General features: G+C 40.4%; 1 protein-coding gene across 1 annotated transcript in view; it reads right to left on the bottom strand.

Annotated features, from left to right (window-relative positions):
* ephb6 (eph receptor B6) overlaps positions 1 to 22,902 on the bottom strand; it is a 133,305-nt gene that overhangs the window by 22,887 nt on the left and 87,516 nt on the right. Inside the window, exons 7-8 of the mRNA XM_033981041.2 lie at positions 3,453 to 3,608; positions 522 to 793 (exon numbers count right to left, since the gene is read on the bottom strand). Of these exons, the coding sequence (XP_033836932.2) occupies positions 522 to 793; positions 3,453 to 3,608 (428 nt within the window). The remainder of the gene's footprint in view (positions 1 to 521; positions 794 to 3,452; positions 3,609 to 22,902) is intronic.

The following is a 22,902-nucleotide window of genomic DNA, read 5'->3' as shown; positions in this document are numbered from 1 at the left end:
GGAGAGGCGTTTTTCCAGGTGTTTTTGACCCATAAAAAATCTGTAAAAATATATATAAAAAAGCAAAGATATGTATAAAAAAAGCAAAACTATATATAAAAAAAGCAAAAATAGATATATAAAAAGCTAAAATATATTTATAAAAAAGCAAAGATATGTATAAAAAAGCAAAAACATATATATATAAAAAGCAAAAATGTATTTATAAAAAAAGCAAAGATATATATAAAAAGCCAATATATATATATAAAAAAGCAAAAATATGTATTAAAAAAATTATATATATATAAAAAAATTGAGAGACAAAATTCTGAACTAAACTGCTCTAAAAACAAAACAAAAAAATCACGTTTTGTCTCGTTTTCACTGTCTGAATCTTGTGCCCGTTTCATCTTGTAGCAATGACGTCTTGTGCCGCTCTTGCAAAATGTTTTACCTCTGTTTTTTCAGCTCATATATCTGTATTTTTTATTTATTAATGTAAACATAACGCACAGTGCTCACAGTGTGGCGTGTTTTACCTGTATGAGATACGTGACTCGGGTCAGCAGGTTGTTCAGAGTGACTTTGGTCTGCTTCAGGTTGGTCTGAGACGGGCTGAAAGTGACGCCCTCCCCGCACCAGGAGCACAGGGTGGGGTTAGAGATCGTGGGGGAGGGGCAGATCCGACACACCACGCCGTACCACACCTCGCTACGACCTCCCATGTCCGTCGGAGGGCGCCATCTCAGAGACACGCCTCCGTCTCCGCTCTCGTACTCCCAGGTCAGGGCCACAGGGGCAGAAGGAGGAGCTGCAGACAGAGGGTTTGAAAAATATATTTTAGCTCTGGTTTAGACCTGGTTCAGACCAAATTTTTAGACCTAGTTTAGACTTGGTTTAGACCTGGTTTAGACCTAGTTAAGACTGAGTTTAGACCTGGTATAGGCCTGGTTTAGGCCCGGTTTAGACCTTGTTTACACCTAATTTTTAGACCTAGTTTAGACCTGGCTTAACCTTTGTTTAACCTTGGTTTAGTCCTGGTTTAGATATAGTTTATACATATATAGTTTATTCCTGCATTACTCCTGGTTAAATCCTAGTTTAGACCTGGTTTATTCTGGGATTAGTTCTGGGTAATTCCTGGTTTAGTCTTGGATTAGTTTACATCTGGTTTATTTTTATAATAATAATAATAATAATAATAATAATAATAATAATAATAATAATAATAATAATAATAATAATAATAATAATAATAATAATACATTTTATTTATAGGGCGCCTTTCTGGGCACTCAAGGTCACCTTACAATACAATATAATATACAATTTACAGACAGTTAAAATCAACATTTATGAACATACAGTTAAAAGCATTCAGATGAAAAACATTGAAAAAGGACAGTGCAGTTGTGGATTATAAAGAATATGCCAGTCTGAACAAGTGGGTTTTGAGTTTGGATTTGAAGTGTGAGTGTGTCAGTGTTGTGGAGGTCAGGGGGGAGAGAGTTCCAGAGCTGGGGAGCAGAGCGGCTGAAGGCCCTGCTCCCCACGGTGACAAGCCGTTCAGATTTAGAATTGCTTTGTATTTAGCCCTGGTTTAGCCTTGGTTTAGCCTTGGTTTAGCCTTGGTTTAGCCCTGGTTTAGTCCTGGTTTAGTCCTGGTTTAGTCTTGGATTATTCGTGGGTAAATCCTGGGTTAGTATTAGTTTAGATCCATGTTTCTGGTTTAGTTAATACTAGTTTAAACCTGGTTTAGTCCATTTAGTCTGACTCAGTCCTGATGTACATTTATTTGGTTTATTCAGTTGAGTTACGGTATAGTCCTGGTTTAGTCCTGATTTAGTCCTAGTTTGTACCTGGTCTTGTCCTGGTTTAACCTGGTTCAGTCCTGGTTTAGTCCTAGTTTGGACCTGGATTAGTCCATTTTCAGAGTTAAGTCTTAAGATTTGTTTTGTGTTTGTTCATGTCCTGATTTGGCCTTTGTTTAGTCCTGGTTAAGACCTTATTTAGCCCCAGTTTAGTCCTCATTTTGTCCTACTTAAATAAAGAAAACAGCAGTGAGACCTTGGTGCTGCACTAAATCAAATGAGGAGCTGCACATCCATAATGTATGTGGACCTCACTTAGATGAAGCGTCTGCTAAAAAGTTTAACATCTGAGCTCTGGGCTGGCAACGTAATTGACTCAGAGAGGAAACTTTGTGAGAGTCTGGCAGAAACAAAACTTAGCACTAAACACTTTTTTTTATTTCAGTGGAAGTGAAGTTTTGTACTTTAGTGTAATACCACAAGTGTCAAAAGTGGTGGCTGCGTTTGCACAGTTTGAACTGCACATTTTGTCACTTTTTCCATAGAACTTTGTCAAGAGTTTTGTGGCTGTAATGACTGAGAATATAAGCATTTAAACAATAACTTTAAAAAGAAATCATATTCATGCATGTGTATTATCTTTCTTAACTTTTTTTTGGTCCGGTTGCTAGAATTTTTACCATGGATCACACCTGGACGACTGAGGGGTCAAAAAAACAACATTTAAAAACAAATTTCCTCATTAGATCCCTGCACATTTAGCTTTGTTTATCTTCTGCAGCACCTGCTATTTTAGATTCACCACGTCTCTTTGGTGACTACATTATTTTTAAATGATTATATAGAATTTTTAGTTCAAATATCACACATATGACTTATCTGTGTCCTCAGAAATTACGTTAACCTGTTCAAATCAAGTATAGCTTTAACTTATAACAATTGTAATACTGATTTATTGATAATTACTAAAACATTGCAGAATGAGTGTCACACATAGACTGTTTATATAAATGGACGTAGCTAACCTGCTAGCCGCCGCGTTCTAAACAGGAAGTGATCATGCGCACGCTTCCGGTTCCATCGACTCTGGCTCCAATTCACTTTACATTGAAAAATTGTCACTCCTCTCTCTGTACCTGCTGCTGCCACTCATCATTTTGGTCTTAAATGTTCGTATTAACCCGCTCTACATGATCCTGGTGTTTTTATGTCACTATTTTGTCCGTAAATCAAGATATAAACATCAATAACAGACAAATCAGGCGCCTTCTTTCCCTGAGGTCACTCCCGCTAACGTTAGCAACAGGTTTGACTGACAGTGTTGCTAAGCGTCAGCTCTGTGCTAATCCAGCGGTGTGAGCAGGAAGGGGCGTTACCTTCATCAGCCTCACTCTGGATTGGCTCTTTGGTTGCTATGATACTCAGGGTTTGAGTTCCTAATATACAACTCAGCTCCAAATTTGCAGCTATAACTTCTAGCCTCAATTAGCTTCATTTGACTGGAGCTGAACGCTGCAAGTGACGTCACACTCACAGTCTATGGCGTCACATGAGTCTTTCGTTTGAACAGATTATATTACATAAACTATTGTGATTTGCCGTTATGATCATTCACACTGTTCTATCGTTCAGTTGCGTTTAGTCTTTCCGTTGACTCACTTGTGCAGGCAGAGGAGTTGGCGTCGCTGGCCGCTCGGTAGAAGCCGCTCCGACACTCGCACACTGAGGCTCCGTCCAGACTGGTCCGACTGTTGGGGGGGCACAGCGAGCAGGGGGCGGGGCCAGACACGGACTTGAAGTAACCACTCTGACACGCTGCAGGGAAGAAACATAATACACATGAATAGGATTTATTTACAATACAGTTACAGTGATTCCAGGTATAAAGCAATGGTTAAGTGCCGATTTGTCCTTCTATTTGTAAAGCTAGTACCTGGATGTATTCTCACTTATCACCACTAGATGGTGTCTATGTTAATGTAGCCTGACAGTGTGAGAGCTTTGGTTTGACAGAAGAAGACCAGAGAGCAAAGGTGAGTCTGAACAAAGGCCAAGTGAGAGGAGGGGGAACAGGTTTCATATCTGACATCTACTGGTAACAAAACATCAAATAAACTTACAGATGGTAGCTTTAAAGGTGCACTATGTAACTTTTCTGGTGGAGTCCTGGTTTAGTCCTGGTTTAGTCCTGGCTTTGTCCTGGTTTAGTCCTGGCTTAGCCCTGGTTTTGTCCTGATTTAGTCCTGGTTTAGTCCCGGTTTTGTCCTGGTTTAGCCCTGGTTTTGTCCTGGTTTAGTCCTGTTTTAGTCCTGGTTTAGTCCCGTTTTGCCCTGGTTTAGTCCTGTTTTAGTCCTGTTTTGCCTTGGCTTAGTCCCAGTTTTGTCCCGGTTTAGCCCTGTTTTGTCCTGGTTTAGTCCTGTTTTAGTCCTGTTTTAGTCCTGGCTTTGTCCCGGTTTTGTCCTGGTTTAGCCCTGGTTTTGTCCTGGTTTAGCCCTGGTTTAGTCCTGTTTTAGTCCTGTTTTAGTCCTGTTTTGCCCTGGTTTAGTCCTGGCTTAGTCCCGGGTGCTGATGTGAAACCTGACCCACATGAATGCTCTGTTTTATTTATGACACATTCTTCCAGTGTGGACTGTGACATTAGGAGTTGAAAGTTGGACTGTGCAGCTGTTTATTACACAGAGGATTAGCACCTCCACATGAGCCACTGCAGGAGCTACAGCTCACACTGACGCTGGTTTAGCCCTGGTTTAGCCCTGGTTTAGCCCTGGTTTAGCCCTGGTTTAGTCCTGGTTTAGTCCTGGTTTAGCCCTAGTTTAGCCCTGGTTTAGCCCTGGTTTAGTCCTGGTTTAGTCCTGGTTTAGCCCTAGTTTAGCCCTAGTTTAGCCCTAGTTTAGCCCTAGTTTAGTCCTGGTTTAGTCCTGGTTTAGCCCTAGTTTAGCCCTGGTTTAGCCCTAGTTTAGTCCTGGTTTAGCCCTAGTTTAGTCCTGGTTTAGTCCTGGTTTAGTCCTGGTTTAGTCCTGGTTTAGTCTTGGTTTAGTCCCAGTTTCAGTTATGATTTTATGAACACAGTCTAATGTTTACACAATGTAATGTAACACAAATATTACACTTAAAATAAACCTTGTTACCCATATTGGCATATTTTTCCCTTTTTTGAACCAAATAATCTTGAAAAGTGCAAAATTTACAATTAGCAAACACAACATCAGTCAAAAGTTTGGACACACCCTCACATGCAACGCTTTTTTGGGGTTTATTTTTACTACTTTCTACATTTTATATACACACAGAAGACATCAAATATATGAAGTAAGATATATGAAATTATGTAGCAAAGAAAAAAAGGTAAATACTCAAAAAAGTTTATATTTAATAAAAAATAGAATCGTGAACATTTTAGATTTTATTTCTATTGAACCTACACTGAAAAAGCTCATTTTAAAAAGAGGAGCTTTTTACCTTGTTGGAGTTTATGTCATGATTCACTTTATTTTTCCGTTTGATTGTATAAAGCTGGTCACGTGGGGTTTATGGTCTGCAGACGGGCACAGGACTGCACCTGTCCACTGCTGCTGCCAAGTCGCCCCAAACGACATTTAAACACGGGACAAACAGGCGACTCATTCCCTTTATGCAAAGCTTTCAGTCGCATTATGCTTTCCTGTTCATAGTCGCCATTTTGAGGACTTTTTACTATTCTCCAAGACTGAATATTTACTTTGAGCTGTTATTTGATGTAAACAGTCCTCATTTTTTTCATTTTAATTATTTTTCATTTCATTTATTGTTATTTACACAAGGACAGAATCAGTGTTTTTCATGAGCGTCCTGTTCAAATACGGAAAAATACAAACAAAAAACTTCTGAAAAAACATTAAAAACAGGAGCAGATGTGAGTGTAAATGTTTATCTGCAGATTATTAAAGTGCATTAGTGGCTCCAGTCTGTCCAGTTTTACACGTTTTTGAAATATGCTCCATTTTTGGGAAGAAAAAATCCAAACAAAAGCTTTTTTTTCCCATTTCAGGTCTAGTGTGGACAGTTTTTAGACAGAGACCATCATGAGATCTTGGATTAAAGGTTCTTTTCCGATTTGTCCCTCCTCTCTTATCCCCTACTCTTACTCCCTCCTCCTCTCCTCTTTCTCTCTCTCCCTGTCTCTCCTCCTCTCACTCTCTCTCTCCATCTCCCTCGTTCTTCCTCTCTCATTCTCGATTTTTCTCTTTCATACTCTCCTCCTCCTCTCTCTTCCTCTCTCCCCCTCCCTCTTTCCTCCTCTCCTTTCTCTCTCCTTCTCTTATCCTCTCCTCTTACTCCCTCATCCTCTCCTTTCTCTCCTCCTCCCACTCCCTCTCTCTCCCCCTGCCTCTCCTCCTCTCCTTTTTCTCTCTCCCTCCCTCTCTCCTCTTATCCTCTCTTTTTTCTCTCTCCAGCTCTCCTTTCTTTCCTCCTACTCTCACTCCCTATCTCCCCCTCCCTATCTCCTCCTCTCCTTTTTTTCTCTCCTCCTTCTCCCTCCCTCTCTCCTTGTCTATTCTTCAGTTTTTATCCATAGACCATCATGAGGTCTTATATTCAAAGTTCTTCTCCAGTTTTTCCCTCCTCTTTCCTCCTTTCTTGTCCTCTCCTCTTCCTCCCTCTTTCTCTCTCCTCTCCTCCCTCCCTCCTCCTCTCCTTTTTCTCTCTCCTCCTTCTCCCTCCCTCTCTCCTTGTCTCTATTCTTCAATTTCCTCTCTCTCTCTCCTCCTCCTCTCTCTCTCTCTCTCTCTCTCTCTCTCTCTCTCCCCTTCTTCTCTCTCCATCTCTCCTCCTCTCTGATCCTCTCCTCTTACTCCCTCTTCCTCTCTCCTCCTCCACTCCCTCTCTCCTCCTCTTTCTCTCTCTCTCCCCCTCCTCTCTCTCCATCTCTCCTCCTCTCTGATCCTCTCCTCTTACTCCCTCTTCCTCTCTCCTCCTCCACTCCCTCTCTCCTCCTCTTTCTCTCTCTCTCCCCCTCCTCTCTCTCCATCTCTCCTCCTCTCTGATCCTCTCCTCTTACTCCCTCCTCCTCTTTCTCTGTCCTCCTTTTTATCCTCTCCTCCTCTACTCCCTCTCTCCTCTTTCTCTCTCTCTGTCCTCCTCTCTGATCCTCTCCTCTTACTCCCTCCTCCTCTCCTCTTTCTCCCTCCCTCTCTCCTCATCTTCTCCATCGCTCAGTTTTTATCCATAGACCATCATGCGATCTTATATTCAAAGTTCCTGTATCAGAGTTGAGTCAGTCCATCGCCGTAAAACACATTTCATAAACACATTTATTCATCGTTGTTCTTCTGACAAATGCGACGGTCGACCTACTTTTTCATAAAGCGACGGTTTTAAAGTCGTCACCTGTTATGAAACGAAGAGCTGAGTGAAAGAGTATGTTTTAAGCTTTTCAAACATCTGAAATCACTCGTCACTTTGAAACCCAAGGACAGAGGTAAAATATAATGTCCCGAAAACCTCGACGCTTCTCCTGGAAAAACCTTCATGTGATTTTTAACAGAAAAAGTCCTTTATAATCTGAAATAATGTAAACTGCACACGTGTCCTCACACCTGACAAACACATTAGAGCTGCGCCGCTTTTACTGTGGAAACCGCGCACCGTGCCAACTGTTAATGTGACTGTTGGGACCGCTACGCTCAGGGGTCGAAGGTCAAGGTAGCGTCGCACGCAGGACGTCCCGTACGCGCCGCCGCCTCCGGGTCCAGGGACTTTTTTTTTTTTACCCTGACGTCCTTTAACGGAGGGGACGGAGGGTCATGAGGAGAGAAGGCGGAGCTTGTGTAAAAATGGATGATATAGAAATGGTTTTGTTGGACAAAATGTAAAATTTGAAGATTAAAAGTATAAAAATAAGATCAAAACAAACAAAAACGTACAGTGGAATCTATTAAATGTTCTATATTATTGAAAATGTGAGCTTTAAGTTGTGTTTTAAAGCTTTTACCTCCTCAAAAACAGACCTGGAGTTGTGTTTTGTTTCATTCATGCTCAAAATGCTCCGTTCCACTTTGTGATGTCATCAAGTGGTAGTTTTCAAGTTAACAGCTACGTTTTACCTTTAGTTCAGTTGTAGATTGGCAGTTATTCCAGAGCTGAAATTATATCCAGATTATTCTAGAAATGGAGGTGTGTGGAGTTTAAAAACACAGCGGAGCACTTCCTGTATCACCACATGATGACATCACAAGGTGTTTTCAGTTTGAGAGAAGAGAAAAGCGTAAATCTGCAGTGTTTGTGTGTTAAATATGTGTGAATGGAACAAAAAAACACAACTCCAGGTCTGTTTGTGACGAGTAAACAACATTAGAACATCATAGAAAGTGTAACATGGGCGTTTTAAACAGAAGTATAAAGTATTTCTATTCTAGTATTTTATTTTTTGTTCATACTATGGTTCGTTTTGTGTCAGACTTGAACCTGAACCAATCATTTACACATTCAATATCACCCTTCACATATGCAGTGTATTAATTGTAGCTTTGGATGAAGTACTCAACTGTGTTACTTAAGTAAAAGTACAGATACAGAGCCAAAAAGTAAAAGTATCACATGAAAAAAATCGACTTAAGTAAAAGTATTTAAGTCCCTGTTTAAAAAATGTACTTTAACAGCAAAACTTAAAAGTATTTCACACAAGTATTGTTCATTTGTTTAAGAGTAAATGTGGTGATATTGATAAAAAATGAGGCATATTTCTTAATTTTTCTTATGAATTTTGTGTATTTATTTTTGTTTTGCTCAAAGTCGAAGCTTGAACTCGAAAACTTTAGTCAGGATGTTTCTACGAACATGGTAAAAATAACCCCTCAGATCACATGAAAAGTACTTTTTACTTTTCAGTCCTGTTCAAAAATGTAGTGCAGTAGAAAGTACAGATACTGCTCTCAAATGTAGTGAAGGAAAAGTAAAAAATATCCACTGCTAAATGCACTTAAGTAGAGATTTTAGGTATATATACTTTACTTAAGTACAGTACTTTACTACGTGTACTTCATTACTTTCACGTGTTATTGGGTTTTAACTTCCTGCTTTACACATTTGGAGACTTTTTCCTCTTCAAAAGCTCATCATTGCATCCGTTAAACTCGCTTCCCTGTAAAATATTTCCATTGGCTCCAGAATAATGAACAATCAGGACGGTTGCCATAGCGACTACCAATTTCAAAGTAAATATTATATGCTTAAGGATTTCTTTTTTCCCCCCGTGTACATGGAAACAGATACAGTTAATGTCGTTCTGTGGAACTTTCCGGCAAAGCAATAATGTCTCACAGGCGGCGTGGCGTTCCCTGCGCCAAAGAAAAAAGTTCCAGAGTGCAGCTTTAAGTAATCTAGACTATGTTGTGTACGATTGTGGCAAGACTTCAGTCACAGAGGTGAGTCAAAGTTGAGATATTTATGAAAACTTGTCAAGATCAGGTTTAAATCTGACGACGTGCGCGAGGCCGGACGCTCCGGGAGAGACGAGGAAAAACACAAGGAGCTGCGCGGAAAAGGGAAAAAATAAACAGGTAAAAGGGTTTCTGTGTTCACACCTGTCGGAAAAGGACGGAGTCTGAGCAGAGACGTGAGACTAAAAACGCTGTGAGACGCATGAATGAATGAACACGCCATTATCAGACGTGTTCAGTTACATGTGACGCTGCACTCAAAATATTCATGTCTGGAAAATTATTTGAATTTAACATTTAGGTCTGGGTTAGATTTACTTATTGGACGTTACTTGACTTGTTTGGGGTGGGGGTGTCAATTCCAGTTAATACATTTAATCTAAGTGAGTGCATGATGCTGTTGTTGTTGTGTCCTTGGGCAAGACACTTCACCCTCCTCTATGAGTGAATGTGTGAGCAGCTGGTGGAGGAAGAGGCAGATGGAGCAGATTAAAGTCACTCTGAGCATCTGAAAAGTCCATTAAACAAAGGCTTTGTTTGTGCTTCGTTGGTCCTGATGTAGACCTGTTTTTTCCTCTTCTAGTCTTGGTCTAATCCTGGATAAATCCTGGTTAAATCCTAGTTTAGTCCCGGTTTAGTCCTGGTTTAATCCTGGTTTAATCCGGGTTTAGTCCTGGTTTAGTCTTGGTTTAGTCCTGGTTTAATCCTGGTCTAGTCTTGGTTCAGTCCTGATTTAGTCCTGGTTTTGTCCTAGTTTAGCCCTGGTTTAGTCCCGGTTTAATCCCGGTTTATTCCTGGTTTAATCCTGATTTAGCCCCGGTCTAGTCCTGGTTTAGTCCCGGTCTAGTCCTGGTTTAGTCCCAGTTTAGTCCTGATTTAGTCCTGGTTCATTCCTGGTTTAGTCTTGTTTTAGTCTTGTTTTAGTCCTGGTTTAGTCTTGTTTTAGTCCTGGTTTAGTCTTGTTTTAGTCCTGGTTTAGTCCCAGTCTAGTCCTTGTTTAGTCCTGGTTTAGTCCCAGTCTAGTCCGTGTTTAGTCCTGGTTTAGTCCTGGTTTAGTCCTAGTTTAATCCTGGTTTAGTCCCAGTCTAGTCCTTGTTTAGTCCTGGTTTAGTCCTGGTTTAGTCCTGGTTTAGTCCCAGTCTAGTCCTTGTTCAGTCCTTGTTTAGTCCTGGTTTAGTCCTGGTTTAGTCCTGGTTTAGTCCCAGTCTAGTCCTTGTTTAGTCCTGGTTTAGTCCCAGTCTAGTCCGTGTTTAGTCCTGGTTTAGTCCTGGTTTAGTCCTAGTTTAATCCTGGTTTAGTCCCAGTCTACTCCTTGTTCAGTCCTTGTTTAGTCCTGGTTTAGTCCTGGTTTAGTCCCAGTCTAGTCCCAGTCTAGTCCTTGTTTAGTCCTTGTTTAGTCCTGGTTTAGTCCCAGTCTAGTCCCAGTCTAGTCCCAGTCTAGTCCCTGTTTAGTCCTTGTTTAGTCCTTGTTTAGTCCTGGTTTAGTCCTGGTTTAGTCCTGGTTTAGTCCTGGTTTAGTCCTGGTTTAGTCCCAGTCTAGTCCTTGTTTAGTCCTTGTATCAGGTTCAGTTCATGTTATGATTTTATAAAAACTTTCTGTTTTTCACATTAATATTAAATTATCAATGAGGGACAAAAAGTGCACTTCAAACATATAAACTGTTTTAATCACACTGCCAGATTTTTCACTTCTTATTTCAAACCAGAACATTTTAAAAAGACTAAAAAAAGCCCCAACATGTAACATCTACATCAGAACTCAGGTCATTTTAACACAAATACACAAGGTCTTTTCGCAGAATAAATATGACATTTGTGGAGCCTCCGCCGTCGACGACCTCCCCCTTTTGTCTGTGTCCGGCTGGTTAAACCGACCAATCAGAGCGCACGACCTTTGCCCTTACATTTCACCCCCACCCTTCTCCTTCTCCTTCTCCTCCTCCTCCGCTCCTCCCTCGCTTCCTCCGGGCTAAATAGATGCTTCGTTTTCATTTATAATTAAACACACACACATTTTTAAACATCATCAAGTGTCATTTTTTTTAAATTGCTGGATAAATTTTTTTTTTTCAACTGTCTGATAATTAAAAAAAACACGAAATTCAATCTTTTGCAATAATTACCTAGAAAATCTCTCGAGAATCGTCTGTAAATGTGATTTTTGTTTAACGTTAAATAAAGTTAAATATATTTCCTGGTGTTTTGTGTTTTTTTATGGGACGTGAGGGTCAAATAAACATGAAGCTCTGAGTAATGTGACGTGAACATAATACTCGGGAATGTGGATCACTGACCCAATTTCTTTTTTCTATGGCGTTCCCTCGTTCATGCACTCATTCCCTCTTGTGGCTCCCAGCGTAATCTCTCCATCTCTCTCTCTCTCTCTGCCCCCTCCGCTCTTATGCTCTCTCTGTATCCCAGTCCTGATCCGGTCCTCCTCTTCTCCCTCCGTTCCTGGTTTTCCTCCACGTCTCTCTCTTCTGCCTCTATCTTCCCCTTCCTGTCTCCCTTCTTTCTTTCTCCCTCTCTTTTGCCCTCCATCCTCTTATCCTTGTTTTTTCCTATTTCTTGCCCTTCTCTCGCTTTCTCTTCCCAATTCTCTCCTCCTTCTTTTTTTCTCCCTCCTTTCCTTTCTCTGCCTTCCTTTCTCTGTTCTTTTGTCCCCCATCTTCTCCCCCCCTCCTCCCTCTCTTTTGTCCTTTCTTTCCTCTCCCTCTCCTGCATTCCTCTCTTTCTCTCCCCTCCGTCCTCCTCCGTTCTCTTCCGTCTTCCTCTGTGTCCCTCTCTCTCTTGCTCTCATCCTTCTCTCTTGCTCTCATCCTTCTCTCTCCCCTATCCTCTTCCCCTCTCTTTCTAGCTATCCCTCCTCTCACTCATCCTCCCTGCATCCATCCCTCTCTTTCTGGTCTATCCCTCCTCTCCCAGTCAATGCCTTTCTACCCCTCTCTCTCTCATCCTTCTCTCTCCACTATCCTCTTTCCCTCACTATCCATCCTCGCTCTCATCCTCTCTCCCTCTTTTCTCTCACTCATCTTTTCTCCCTCCTTTCACTAATCCTCTCTCTCTTTCTCTCTCTGCCCCCCTCCCTCTGACTATCCCTCCTCTGACTCATCCTCCTTCTCTTTCTCTCTCTGCCCCTTCCCTCTCACTATCCCCCTTTTCTCTCTCTCTTCCTCTCTCTCTACCCCTCTCTCTTTCTCTCTCTGCCTCCCCTCTGTCTCTATCCCTCCTCTCACTCATTCTCCCTCTCTTTCTCTCTGCCCCCTCTCTCTCCATTCCTCCTTTCACTCATCCTCTCTTTCCCTCCTCCACACACACAATCTGCACACGTGTTTGTGTACATGTTTGTGTACGTTTGTGTACGTGTTTGTGTACATGTTTGTGTACGTTTGTGTACGTTTGTGTACATGTTTGTGTATGTGTCTCTGTACGTGTCTGTGTACCTGTTTGTGTACATGTTTGTGTACGTGTTTGTGTACCTGTCTGTGTACGTGTTTGTGTACCTGTTTGTGTACGTGTTTGTGTACCTGTTTGTGTACCTGTTTGTGTACCTGTTTGTGTATGTGTCTCTGTACGTGTCTGTGTACCTGTTTGTGTACATGTTTGTGTACGTGTTTGTGTACCTGTCTGTGTACGTGTTTGTGTACCTGTTTGTGTACGTGTTTGTGTACATGTTTGTGTATGTGTCTCTGTACGTGTCTGTGTACCTGTTTGTGTACATGTTTGTGTACGTGTTTGTGTACCTGTCTGTGTACGTGTTTGTGTACCTGTTTGTGTACGTGTTTGTGTACCTGTTTGTGTACCTGTTTGTGTACCTGTTTGTGTATGTGTCTGTGTACCAGTTTGTGTACGTGTTCGTGTACCTGTTTGTGTACGTGTCTGTGTACCTGTCTGTGTACGTGTTTGTGTACATGTTTGTGTACCTGTTTGTGTACGTGTTTGTGTACCTGTTTGTGTACCTGTTTGTGTACATGTTTGTGTACTTGTTTGTGTACGTGTTTGTGTACCTGTTTGTGTACCTGTTTGTGTACATGTTTGTGTACCTGTTTGTGTACGTGTTTGTGTACTTGTTTGTGTACGTGTTTGTGTACCTGTTTGTGTACGTGTTTGTGTACCTGTTTGTGTACCTGTTTGTGTACATGTTTGTGTACGTGTCTGTGTACCTGTTTGTGTACGTGTCTGTGTACCTGTTTGTGTACCTGTTTGTGTACGTGTTTGTGTACCTGTTTGTGTACCTGTTTGTGTACATATGTTTGTGTTTGTGTTGTTTGTTCAGTTCATGTTGTTGTCATATTCTGAGTTCATATAATCTCTGTGTGTCTCCTGTAGATCCACACACACTCAGGGCCTGATCCTTCACATTAACATTCATACATTCATAAACAAGATTATTTACATTAGACTAGACACAGTTAAAGCCACACTATGTAACATGAGGCTCTAACACTCGAGCCTCTCACAGTGTTTCCAGGTTGGTGGGCGTCTTTTTAAGAGCTGCTGCGGGTGAAAAATACTGTCCGTGGGTTTGGCCCGAGGTATTTTCTGCATAAATGTTTTGATTTCAGAATAATCCTGTTGTAAGTCCTGAGTTTGGCTGCACGTTCTGTGAGTTTTGGGTGTTTTTTTCAGACGCTTTTGTGCAGGTTGGGCGGCTAAAACATGGCAACCCCACTTTTCCCTCAAAACTCCAAAATCATAAATGTGTGATGCAGATTGAGTTTGGTGTTGTTTTAAATATAAGATAAGAGAAGCTTTATTTATTTTCGAATGGGGAAATTTTCATGTTGCAACACAAAGTACAAGAATAACAGAAGAAAAAAAAAATATTTAAAAGAAAAAAACTACAACAAATAAAAACAATTTAAAATATATTTAAAACTATAATATTAAAGAAAAAAATACTTTAAATGAAATTAAGATATACAAAATTGAATAAAAGTAATAATAATGAAATGAAATAAAATAAGTTAAAATGGTATAAATTCAAACATCAAAACGTCCGGGTGATCTTGTCTGTACTTAGTCCTGGTTTAGTCTTGGTTTAGTTATAGTTTAGACCTGGTTAAGTCTTGGTTCAGTCCTAAATGCATTTTTTTAAATTTATAATTCATACTAACAACAGTATTAGAAGTTTAAAGTCACAAACTGCACCTGTTTTACTACGGCTGCAGCAATTAATCAACTAATCGTATCTACTCAACTCTAAATCACCTGCCAAAAGACTGTTTTTATAACCAAAACAGGGGCTTTATTAAATCAAAATGACAAAAAGAACAATATTAATACACTTTGTTCATAAATATTCTGTGTTTTGACGTCTTCAGTCGCCATATTTCAACTTTATTTACTGTATTTAAAGTCTCAATGTACAATAGAAATTTGCTAATTCGCTAGTTGTCTAAACAGAAAAAGAATCACTGACTAGATCCAACCATTTTCTCTCGCTTATCCGAGGCTTGGACGCGGGGGCAGCAGTCTATGCACACTTCCCTCATCCCAGACGCTTCCTCCAAAAACTCAAAGCACAATAAAAATACCAGTTTGACTAGCTGACCTACCGAAAAATGAACCGCTAACTAAATCCAACCATTTTCTTTTGCTTATCCGGGGTGGGGGCAGCAGTCTAAACAGAGGTTACTAGACTTCTCTCACCCCAGACGCTTCCTCCAGCTCCTCCGATGGGACCCCAAGGCGCTCCCAAACCGGCTGAGAGATGTCTACTAAAATAATCTGCTGCAGCCCTACATTCACATTCACTTCAAATTGTTATCGCAAACGTCAGTCCTACATTCCCGTCGTGTTGTTATCTCAAATTTTAGTTTAATTAATGAGTATAGATCTGTTTGCGCGTGTTTTCCTGATAGCGTGCAGCCTTTGGAGTACACAGTGAGATGTTGTCTTGCATTCGGTCCGGCGAGGGTCGATAACCGCTGGTGCCATCGGTGTCAACGAGTTCATTATCACAGAGTCTGACACGAGCCAATACTGTCCCCTATCGATGTGAGTGAGAGAGTCGCTCAGAGCATGATCCCATCGACCGCTAACCTCCATCATTAGGGCTCACATCGATGAGAAACGTGTGTACTAACGGGGAAAAATGACATCGATAGACCGCAACGATTCTGGAAAATTCGTAAGGTTTCAATTGGAATTGGTCTACTCCATTGGTTAAAAGTTAAAACTGTGCTTTTTGTTTGTAAAGTTGTTAACGACGCTGCCTCAGGTTACGTTTCTGATCTCTTGGCTCCTTACTCGGTCTCTCAGGTCGTCAACGCAACCTCACAGAACTTACTAAGTGTTTCTCCATCCCGTGTCCGAACTAAAGACGAAAGGACCTTCTCCGTTATTGCCCTGAATCTTCGGAATGAGCTGTAACGAAAGCCACATCTACAGATCGTTTTAAAACGCTACGAAAACATCCACGTCTATGATCTGGATTTTAATGAGTGCGACTGTTTTACTGTTGTCTTGTTGTTGTTTTTATATGTTTGCACTGTTTTAGGTTTTGTTTTTCTGTTTGTGAAGCACGTTGGTATAACTCCGTTGCTGAAAGTATGACTTTTATTTTATTTCTTTTACTCTTAAACCTTGTGTTGAGTACTGTGCGTTACAAATATTGAGGTAAACTTGTTTCTAAGATGCGACACAGACGTATTTTAAGACGTCTACACTGGAACCGGTTACTTACAGGACACAGCTCTTCATCTTTACGTTGAAAAGTGTTCTTGTAATACATCTTTTGAGTGACTGCAAACATCTTTTAGTGACGTTTTCTACCTTCCTGTAAACATCTAACACTATATCCATTTATGACCTTGTACAGACAGTATGTAAATAGGACCAGTCTTCTATAGATAGTACCTTTCTCGGAGTATAAGTACTGGAAAAACTCCCTTGAAATGTAACTTCATTCATCTAATTTGATAAACTTCTTTCCACTCTCTACCTGCTCTGCTATCTCTTCCTTCAAACTTACAGGTGCTACACAAATAAATTAGTTTGACTCGTTTTGCACCTTGTTTTTAAATTAAGATTCAGTTCAAACACGACTTGCAGCGTCAATATTAGAGCGAAAACCGAAATATCAATGTGTTAAACTCATGCAAAAGTCTCATGTGTTTCAGGACATGTTTGCAGAGGTGGAAACAATAGACGTAGGAGGTTTTATACGTTTTAAGACAAGGCAGAAAACATAAAAGTGCCATTTTAAAACGTGATTGGAGGTTTGTAGTTTACGCTTTGTTTAGTAAAGTTTTCAAATGTTTTACTACAATAAAAAAACAAAAAACAAAAAAACAAAAACACTACACATAAATTGAGACCGTAACACTTCAAATATACATTAATTTATCTGATATTTAGTTTATGAAATGTATTTTTTCCTAACTGTGAGAGTTCAAATAGCAATTTTCACACGCACATTTATACAACAGTGTACACTGTCTTTAAATGTCTAAGTGGGTGAAGTGTCGTGCCCAACGATACAACAACAGTGGCTGGTACTTGGTGCAATAAATAAAAGCAAGATATACACGTTTAATCCTAACATTACATCACATGTGTCAAACTCAAGGCCTGGGGGCCAAATGCGGCCCGCCACGTCATTTTATGTGGCCCGCGAGAAGATAAATTAAAAGGCTTGACTGTCATTTTAAAAGAAGTCTGTGCTGCTTTAATGTGTGCACTGACAATAAACTAATGAGATTTTCCCAGTAAGTGGAAATGAGAAATATTTGCAAATGATCATCACAAAATGTTCATGAAGAGGAAAATTGTTGGCGTGGAAGGAAGTTGGGAGGAATAAAGGTGAAAGTGAATATAAGTTTGTGCTTTGAGGAGAAAAACCTGTGTGTTTTTTGTGTTTTGAGGCGGGGTCGGTACAATCTACGTCGACATTTTGACACCAAACACGGAGCTAAGTATGAAAAAGTTAGTCTGCAAGAAAAACAACAAATTGTCCAATAATTAAAAGGCTGTAAAAGGATGAATCTGAAGCAGAGCTGAAGGTCTGTGAGGAGGTGTGTCCCGACCAGATACACACTTTACAAATGTCAGTTTATCACAGAAACCGTGATTTAACAAGTTAAAAAGGAATTACATTTATTTTACATGACATTCGGTTACATTTAGTGACATTTACACTGCATCTGGCCCATTTTGCTGATGTGGCCCTCGGTGAAAATGAGTTTACATAGACATTTTACACATAAAAATCTGCAGAGGTGGGTCGTACTCAGTTATATTTACTCAGCTACATTAACCTTTTAAAAAAACATATTAAACACGATTAATTTAAAGACACAATTGGAGTATTTTTGGCGCAGATCCTCAGATAAACTCTTTATATTTCCTCTGGACAAATATTCTCGTTTCCACAGTGACACGCCCGGGGTTAGGTCGAGGAAGCGCCGGAGCAGAGTGAGCATTTGGGATGACAAAATCGGGACACGGCGCCATCTTGAATATTTCAGTGTCATCACGAAGTCACAAGCAGCGCACACAAAACACGCAACATCCACAGACACTGGTCCAATGGAAGAAGCTCCAGCCTCTAATCCATGTCCCCAATCCTCGATGTGAAAGAGTGTAAAGTAAAGAGGGAGGGAGCGATGGAGGAGGGAGGGAGGGGATGCTACAGATCTGTCGGAACAGTGAACAACAGTCGAGTGATTTTTAAGTTATTTTTAACCCGGAAATGTTCTATTGTGTCTGTGATAAGGCTGGGAACAAAAAGGATCGACATTTCGTTCAGTATGAAAGCTGGAAATATATTTTTTGGGGCTAAATATTTATCATGTGAACTATTTCTTTGCAAAAGTAGTGAGATTTGAGTTATTTTAGTTGTAGATTTGAGATGTAGAGGGTTGAATAACCAACTTCTGTGGCTTTTATTGCGTCATTTTGTCTCTTACTTGTTGCAGCTCAGGACTTTTAATGAGACTGTCTATTTCAAACATAATTTACTGGATTATTCTGCAGTATTCTTATTGTGACAGTGGTAAAAAATAGTTTAAAAATTCTCGTTTATTGTTATAAATCTCGGTGTTGATGTAAATGTGTTGTCGTAACAGGCCTAATCGTTAAAATAATTTAACAAACCAGTGCAGCTGGATTATATAATATAAGATTGATTTACTCGTTTTGAATTATGTCAGAATAAAGTTTCGTTCTTGTGGACCCAATCTCGTTTTGTCTTGTTTTTGACAGTGGAGCTAATGCAAAACTTGACATAAAACATTGTATTTATTTCCCTCATTTAACCGGGATTGTCCCACTGAGAGTTTCCAAGGAGCTGTGGAGTTGTTTCTCTCCCTATGTCTCTCTTCCTGTCTCTAGCCCAGTGTCTCTCTCCCTGTGTCTCTCTGCCCCTGTCTCTTCCTGTGTCTCTCTTCCTGTCTCTCCCTGTCTCTAGCCCAGTGTCTCTCTCCTTCTGTCTCTCCCTGTGTCTCTCTCCCTGAGTCTCACCCTGTGTCTCTCCCTGTCTCTCTCCGCCTGTGTCTCTCTCCCTGTGTCTCTTCATGTCTCAGCCCCTTTGTCTCTCCCTGTGTCTATCCCCCTGTGTCCATCCCCCTGTGTTTCTCCCTGTCTCTCCCCCTGTCTCTCTCCCTGTGTCTCTCTCTGTCTCTCTCCCTGTGTGTCTCTCTCTGTGTCTCTCTCTGTCTCTTTCCCTGTCTCTCTCCCTGTCTCTCTCCCCGTGTCTCCCTCTGTGTCTCTCCCCTGTCTCCCCCTGTGTCTCTCTCTGTCTCTCTCCCTGTCTCTCTCCCTGTGTCTCTCTGTCTCTCTCCCTGTGTCTCCCCCCATGTCTGTCTCTCTCTCTGTCTCCCTCTGTCTCATCCTGTGTCTCTCCCTGTCTCTTTCTGTCCCCCCCCCCCGTGTCTCTCTCTGTCTCTCTCTCTGTCTCCCTCTGTGTCTCTCTCCTTGTGTCTCTCCCTGTGTCTCTTTCTGTGTCTCTCCCTGTCTCTCCCCCCGTGTCTCTCTCCGTCTCTCTCCCTGTGTCTCTGGGCTCCAAATGTCAAAAGGGGACGTGGCCTTTTTGCTGTGGGACAACCAGAGGAATAACAGGGGACAGCTGCCTCATGTCGTCTGCGTTTGTCCTCATCATCTCCATCAGAACGAGCAGAGTTCACCCAAAAAAGCACTTAAATGTCACTGTGCTCCGTCCGTCACCATAACGCTCAGAAATAATACATTATATAACTTTAATGCAGCGAGCTCTGAACTGTACCTGTTCTGACAACTCGAGATCAGTCTGAAAGTACTCAGAAAAGATTTATTTTTGCCCTGTGAATGTGACTTTTTCAGAATCAATACCTGCTCAAATGAGTATCTAGTTTCAATACTCGTTTTAGCATCGATTGGATGATAAATCGCACCTTTTTTTTAAAAATAGTTTCCCGGGGGTGCGACTTATACTCAGATACTTAAATGTGGAATATAAGTCGCATCTGAGTACTTTAATATACCAGACACGTGTTCAGTTCTGTCTATTTTTTATTTTATTATTATATTTTTATTATTTTAACTTAACCTTTACAGATAAAATGTCTGTTCTTGGTCTCGGATTTTGTAAAATAAATTTCCCCAAAAATGCGACTTATACATGTTTTTTTCTTCATTATTATGGATTTTTTAGCTGGTGCGACTTATACTCCAGAGCGATTTATCATTTCAATACATTAAAAGCTGGAACAATATATTTTTCTTTGCAATAATGGGCAGATTTTTGTTATTTCTCTTGTAATATGATAAGATTTGAGCTTTACAGTGTTCAATATTTACACTCTATTTATTCAATATTTCTGCAGCTCGGGCCTTTTAATCATTCTGTATGTACTGTCCAAAAAATACAGTATTAGATTTTCGATATTTTTGACAACTCTCATCTACTTTTGACTATAGTTTATGGGCATGATGTTTTCTGATCCGTTTGTAAAGTCTATGTAATAAACAAATAATAGAGCTAAGTTTGAGTTACATCAATACGGCTGCTTGGTTTTAGAAAAAATAACAATTGAACTGAAATTACGATGATTCAAACAGTTATTTACTTATAGAGACAAGGTGAGGCATCTGCGTCGCTTAAACGAAGACAAACAAACTAAAATAGGTTATGTATGTCACAGAAATGCACAGAAATATATAAATATCAATTATTCCTTTTCTGTAATCGATTAGAGCAATAATCATAACTGAAATTGAAATTGAATTAATTGCACATCAGTTTTCTTTTCCTTGTATTTCCTCTAAACACATTTCTAGGACTGTCAAAAGTATCAAAAATCAGATACTAATCAATAATAAAACTAGCATCGAAACTAAAATCTCATTTGAGCAAGTATCGATACTAAAAAATTCACATTCACACGACAGAAATGAACCTTTCCTGAAGCTTTAGCGTGATCTCGAGTTGTACCAGAACAAGTTTAAAACACATAAGACAAAAAAGAAACCTTTACGCTCAGGACCTCATCACACAAAAACCATCAGCCCATTGAAACAAAACCCCATTCGTGCTATTTTTACATGTCCTTGGTCCTTAATCTAAAGGAACAAAAGGTACAAGTTATTAACGATAAATCTGGATGCTCTAGTTTCTGTAAGCAGCTGTAGCTACTATTAATACTCCAGCACAAATGCATGGACACTGGACCATCTGCCTCCTTCTCTGCTTCATATGGGACCACAGTGTATAAGACCACAGAATATACACAACAAAATCAACACGTTACATTAATCGGAATTAGTTTTGCTATAGATCTGCGCAGTTAATACAGTCCAAACTGGTATTACATGTGCTGCAATCAACTGTAACCATAGACTGTTTATATAAATGGACGTAGCTAACCCGCTAGCCGCCGTTTTCCAAATACGAAGTGAACATGTGCGCGATTCTGCTCCATCGACTCCACTTAACTTTCTACTGAAACATCATCTCTCTCTGGAACTGCTGCTCTCAGGTTTGTCATTTTGTAAACTTCTGACTAGGAATAAATGAAAGAAAAGTTGTCTTAAAAAAATCCATCTCTCGTTATTCCGGCTTTTAGCAAATAGAAATAATTTTCGTAATTCTAATTGACCTAAAACTGGAAAAGTTTAGACTGATTTCGTGTCAAACAGTGAGAAAAAAAAGCGTTTGTGTCTTTTTATATCATGTATGTGAACGTCTGGTTTCAACTGTATTTTGTCAAATTTTACAGCTTCTGAACAAGTTTAAAACGTATACATTTGTCCCACACTAAATCGCGGTTCACCTTTCTCGGTCTCGCTGATTTTTTTGGTGCAGTTTCATGTTTTTTTAACAGCGTCTGAACGTGCATTGTGTCCTGCGTCCTGATTGGTTGTTGGACTGTAGACCATTGTCCATCAGTCTCCTCCGTGCTCCTCTGCACCGACAAAGGCGCCTACGAAGGTTTTTGAACTTTGTGTTTAAACAAGAGAGAAATGTGAGAAAATGTTAACGCCTGTGTGAGAAAAGTGTATAAAGTGTGTGGTGAGGGGTTTTACAGGCAAAAACATAGAGAATAATTAAAAATAAAGCTGATACTTCGCGGATTTCACCTATTGCGGGTTATTTTTAGAACGTGACCCCTGCGATAAACGAGGGACCAGTGTACATTGAACCATAGACTGTATAAAGAAGTGGACTGAGTGAGTGTGACGTCACCCACAGCGTTCGGCTCCAGTCAAATGAAGCTCGTCGACGCTAGAGCAGTTATAGCGGCGGATTTAGAGCCGAGTTCTGACTGCAAGTATCATAGCAACCAAAGAGCCAATCCGGAGCCAGGCTGATGAAAGTAATGCCTCTTAACAACGCTGTCAATCAAACCTGTTGCTAACATTAGCGGACCCACCTCGGAGAAAAAGGCGCGTGATTTGTCTGTTATTAATGTTCATATCTTCATTTACGGACAAAACAGTGGTCCCTGGTTTATCGAGGGGGTTACGTTTTAAAAATAACCCACAATAGTCAAAATCCGCAAAGTATTAGCTTTATTTTTAATTATTCTCTATGTTTTTTGCTGTAAAACCCCTCACCACACACTTTATACACTTTTCTCACACAGGCGTTAACATTTTCTCACATTTCTCTCTTGTTTAAACACAAAGTTCAAACCTTCGTAGGCGTCTTTGTCGGTGCAGAACGTTTCATCGACGTTGTGGGTTTTGTCGGGGAGAAAACAAATCGCAAACATAAAAAAAAGCATGTAAAACTGAACTAAAGAGACTGCGAAAGGTGAACCGCGGTATAGCGAGGGACAACTGTACAGCGAAATAAAAACACCAGGAAGTAGAGCGGGTTAATATGAACATTTTAAAATAAAAAACGACGAGTCTCACAATCACAATGAGATATTTATCCGAAATCGTTCAGCTGTGATCTATACGAACAACGCGAGGGGGGGACAGATCCGTCACGAGCCTCCGTCCGGCCCGTGCGATTCTAAAGAGCCGAAGTGTCGGAAAGTATCAGTCAAACGGGACAACGGCAGCAGATGCAAACCAATAACGCATGAACACATTACACAGACCAGTTAGCATGATCGGACAATTACACGATGAATTAGCGACATGGTTAGAGAGCAGCCATGTTACGAGGCTCGTTTCAGAGTTTAATAATGGGCGAAAAGTTAGTTAAGATCAAACGAGAATAGATTTGTGCCATTTTACGTTACTAATCGCCAATTTTACGC

The sequence above is a fragment of the Periophthalmus magnuspinnatus genome, chromosome 16, assembly GCF_009829125.3.
Source record: "Periophthalmus magnuspinnatus isolate fPerMag1 chromosome 16, fPerMag1.2.pri, whole genome shotgun sequence".
In the NCBI taxonomy this organism is placed as follows: Eukaryota; Metazoa; Chordata; class Actinopteri; order Gobiiformes; family Gobiidae; genus Periophthalmus; species Periophthalmus magnuspinnatus.
Note: the sequence above shows the minus strand (reverse complement) of the source record. Positions and strands in the feature narration are given on the sequence as shown.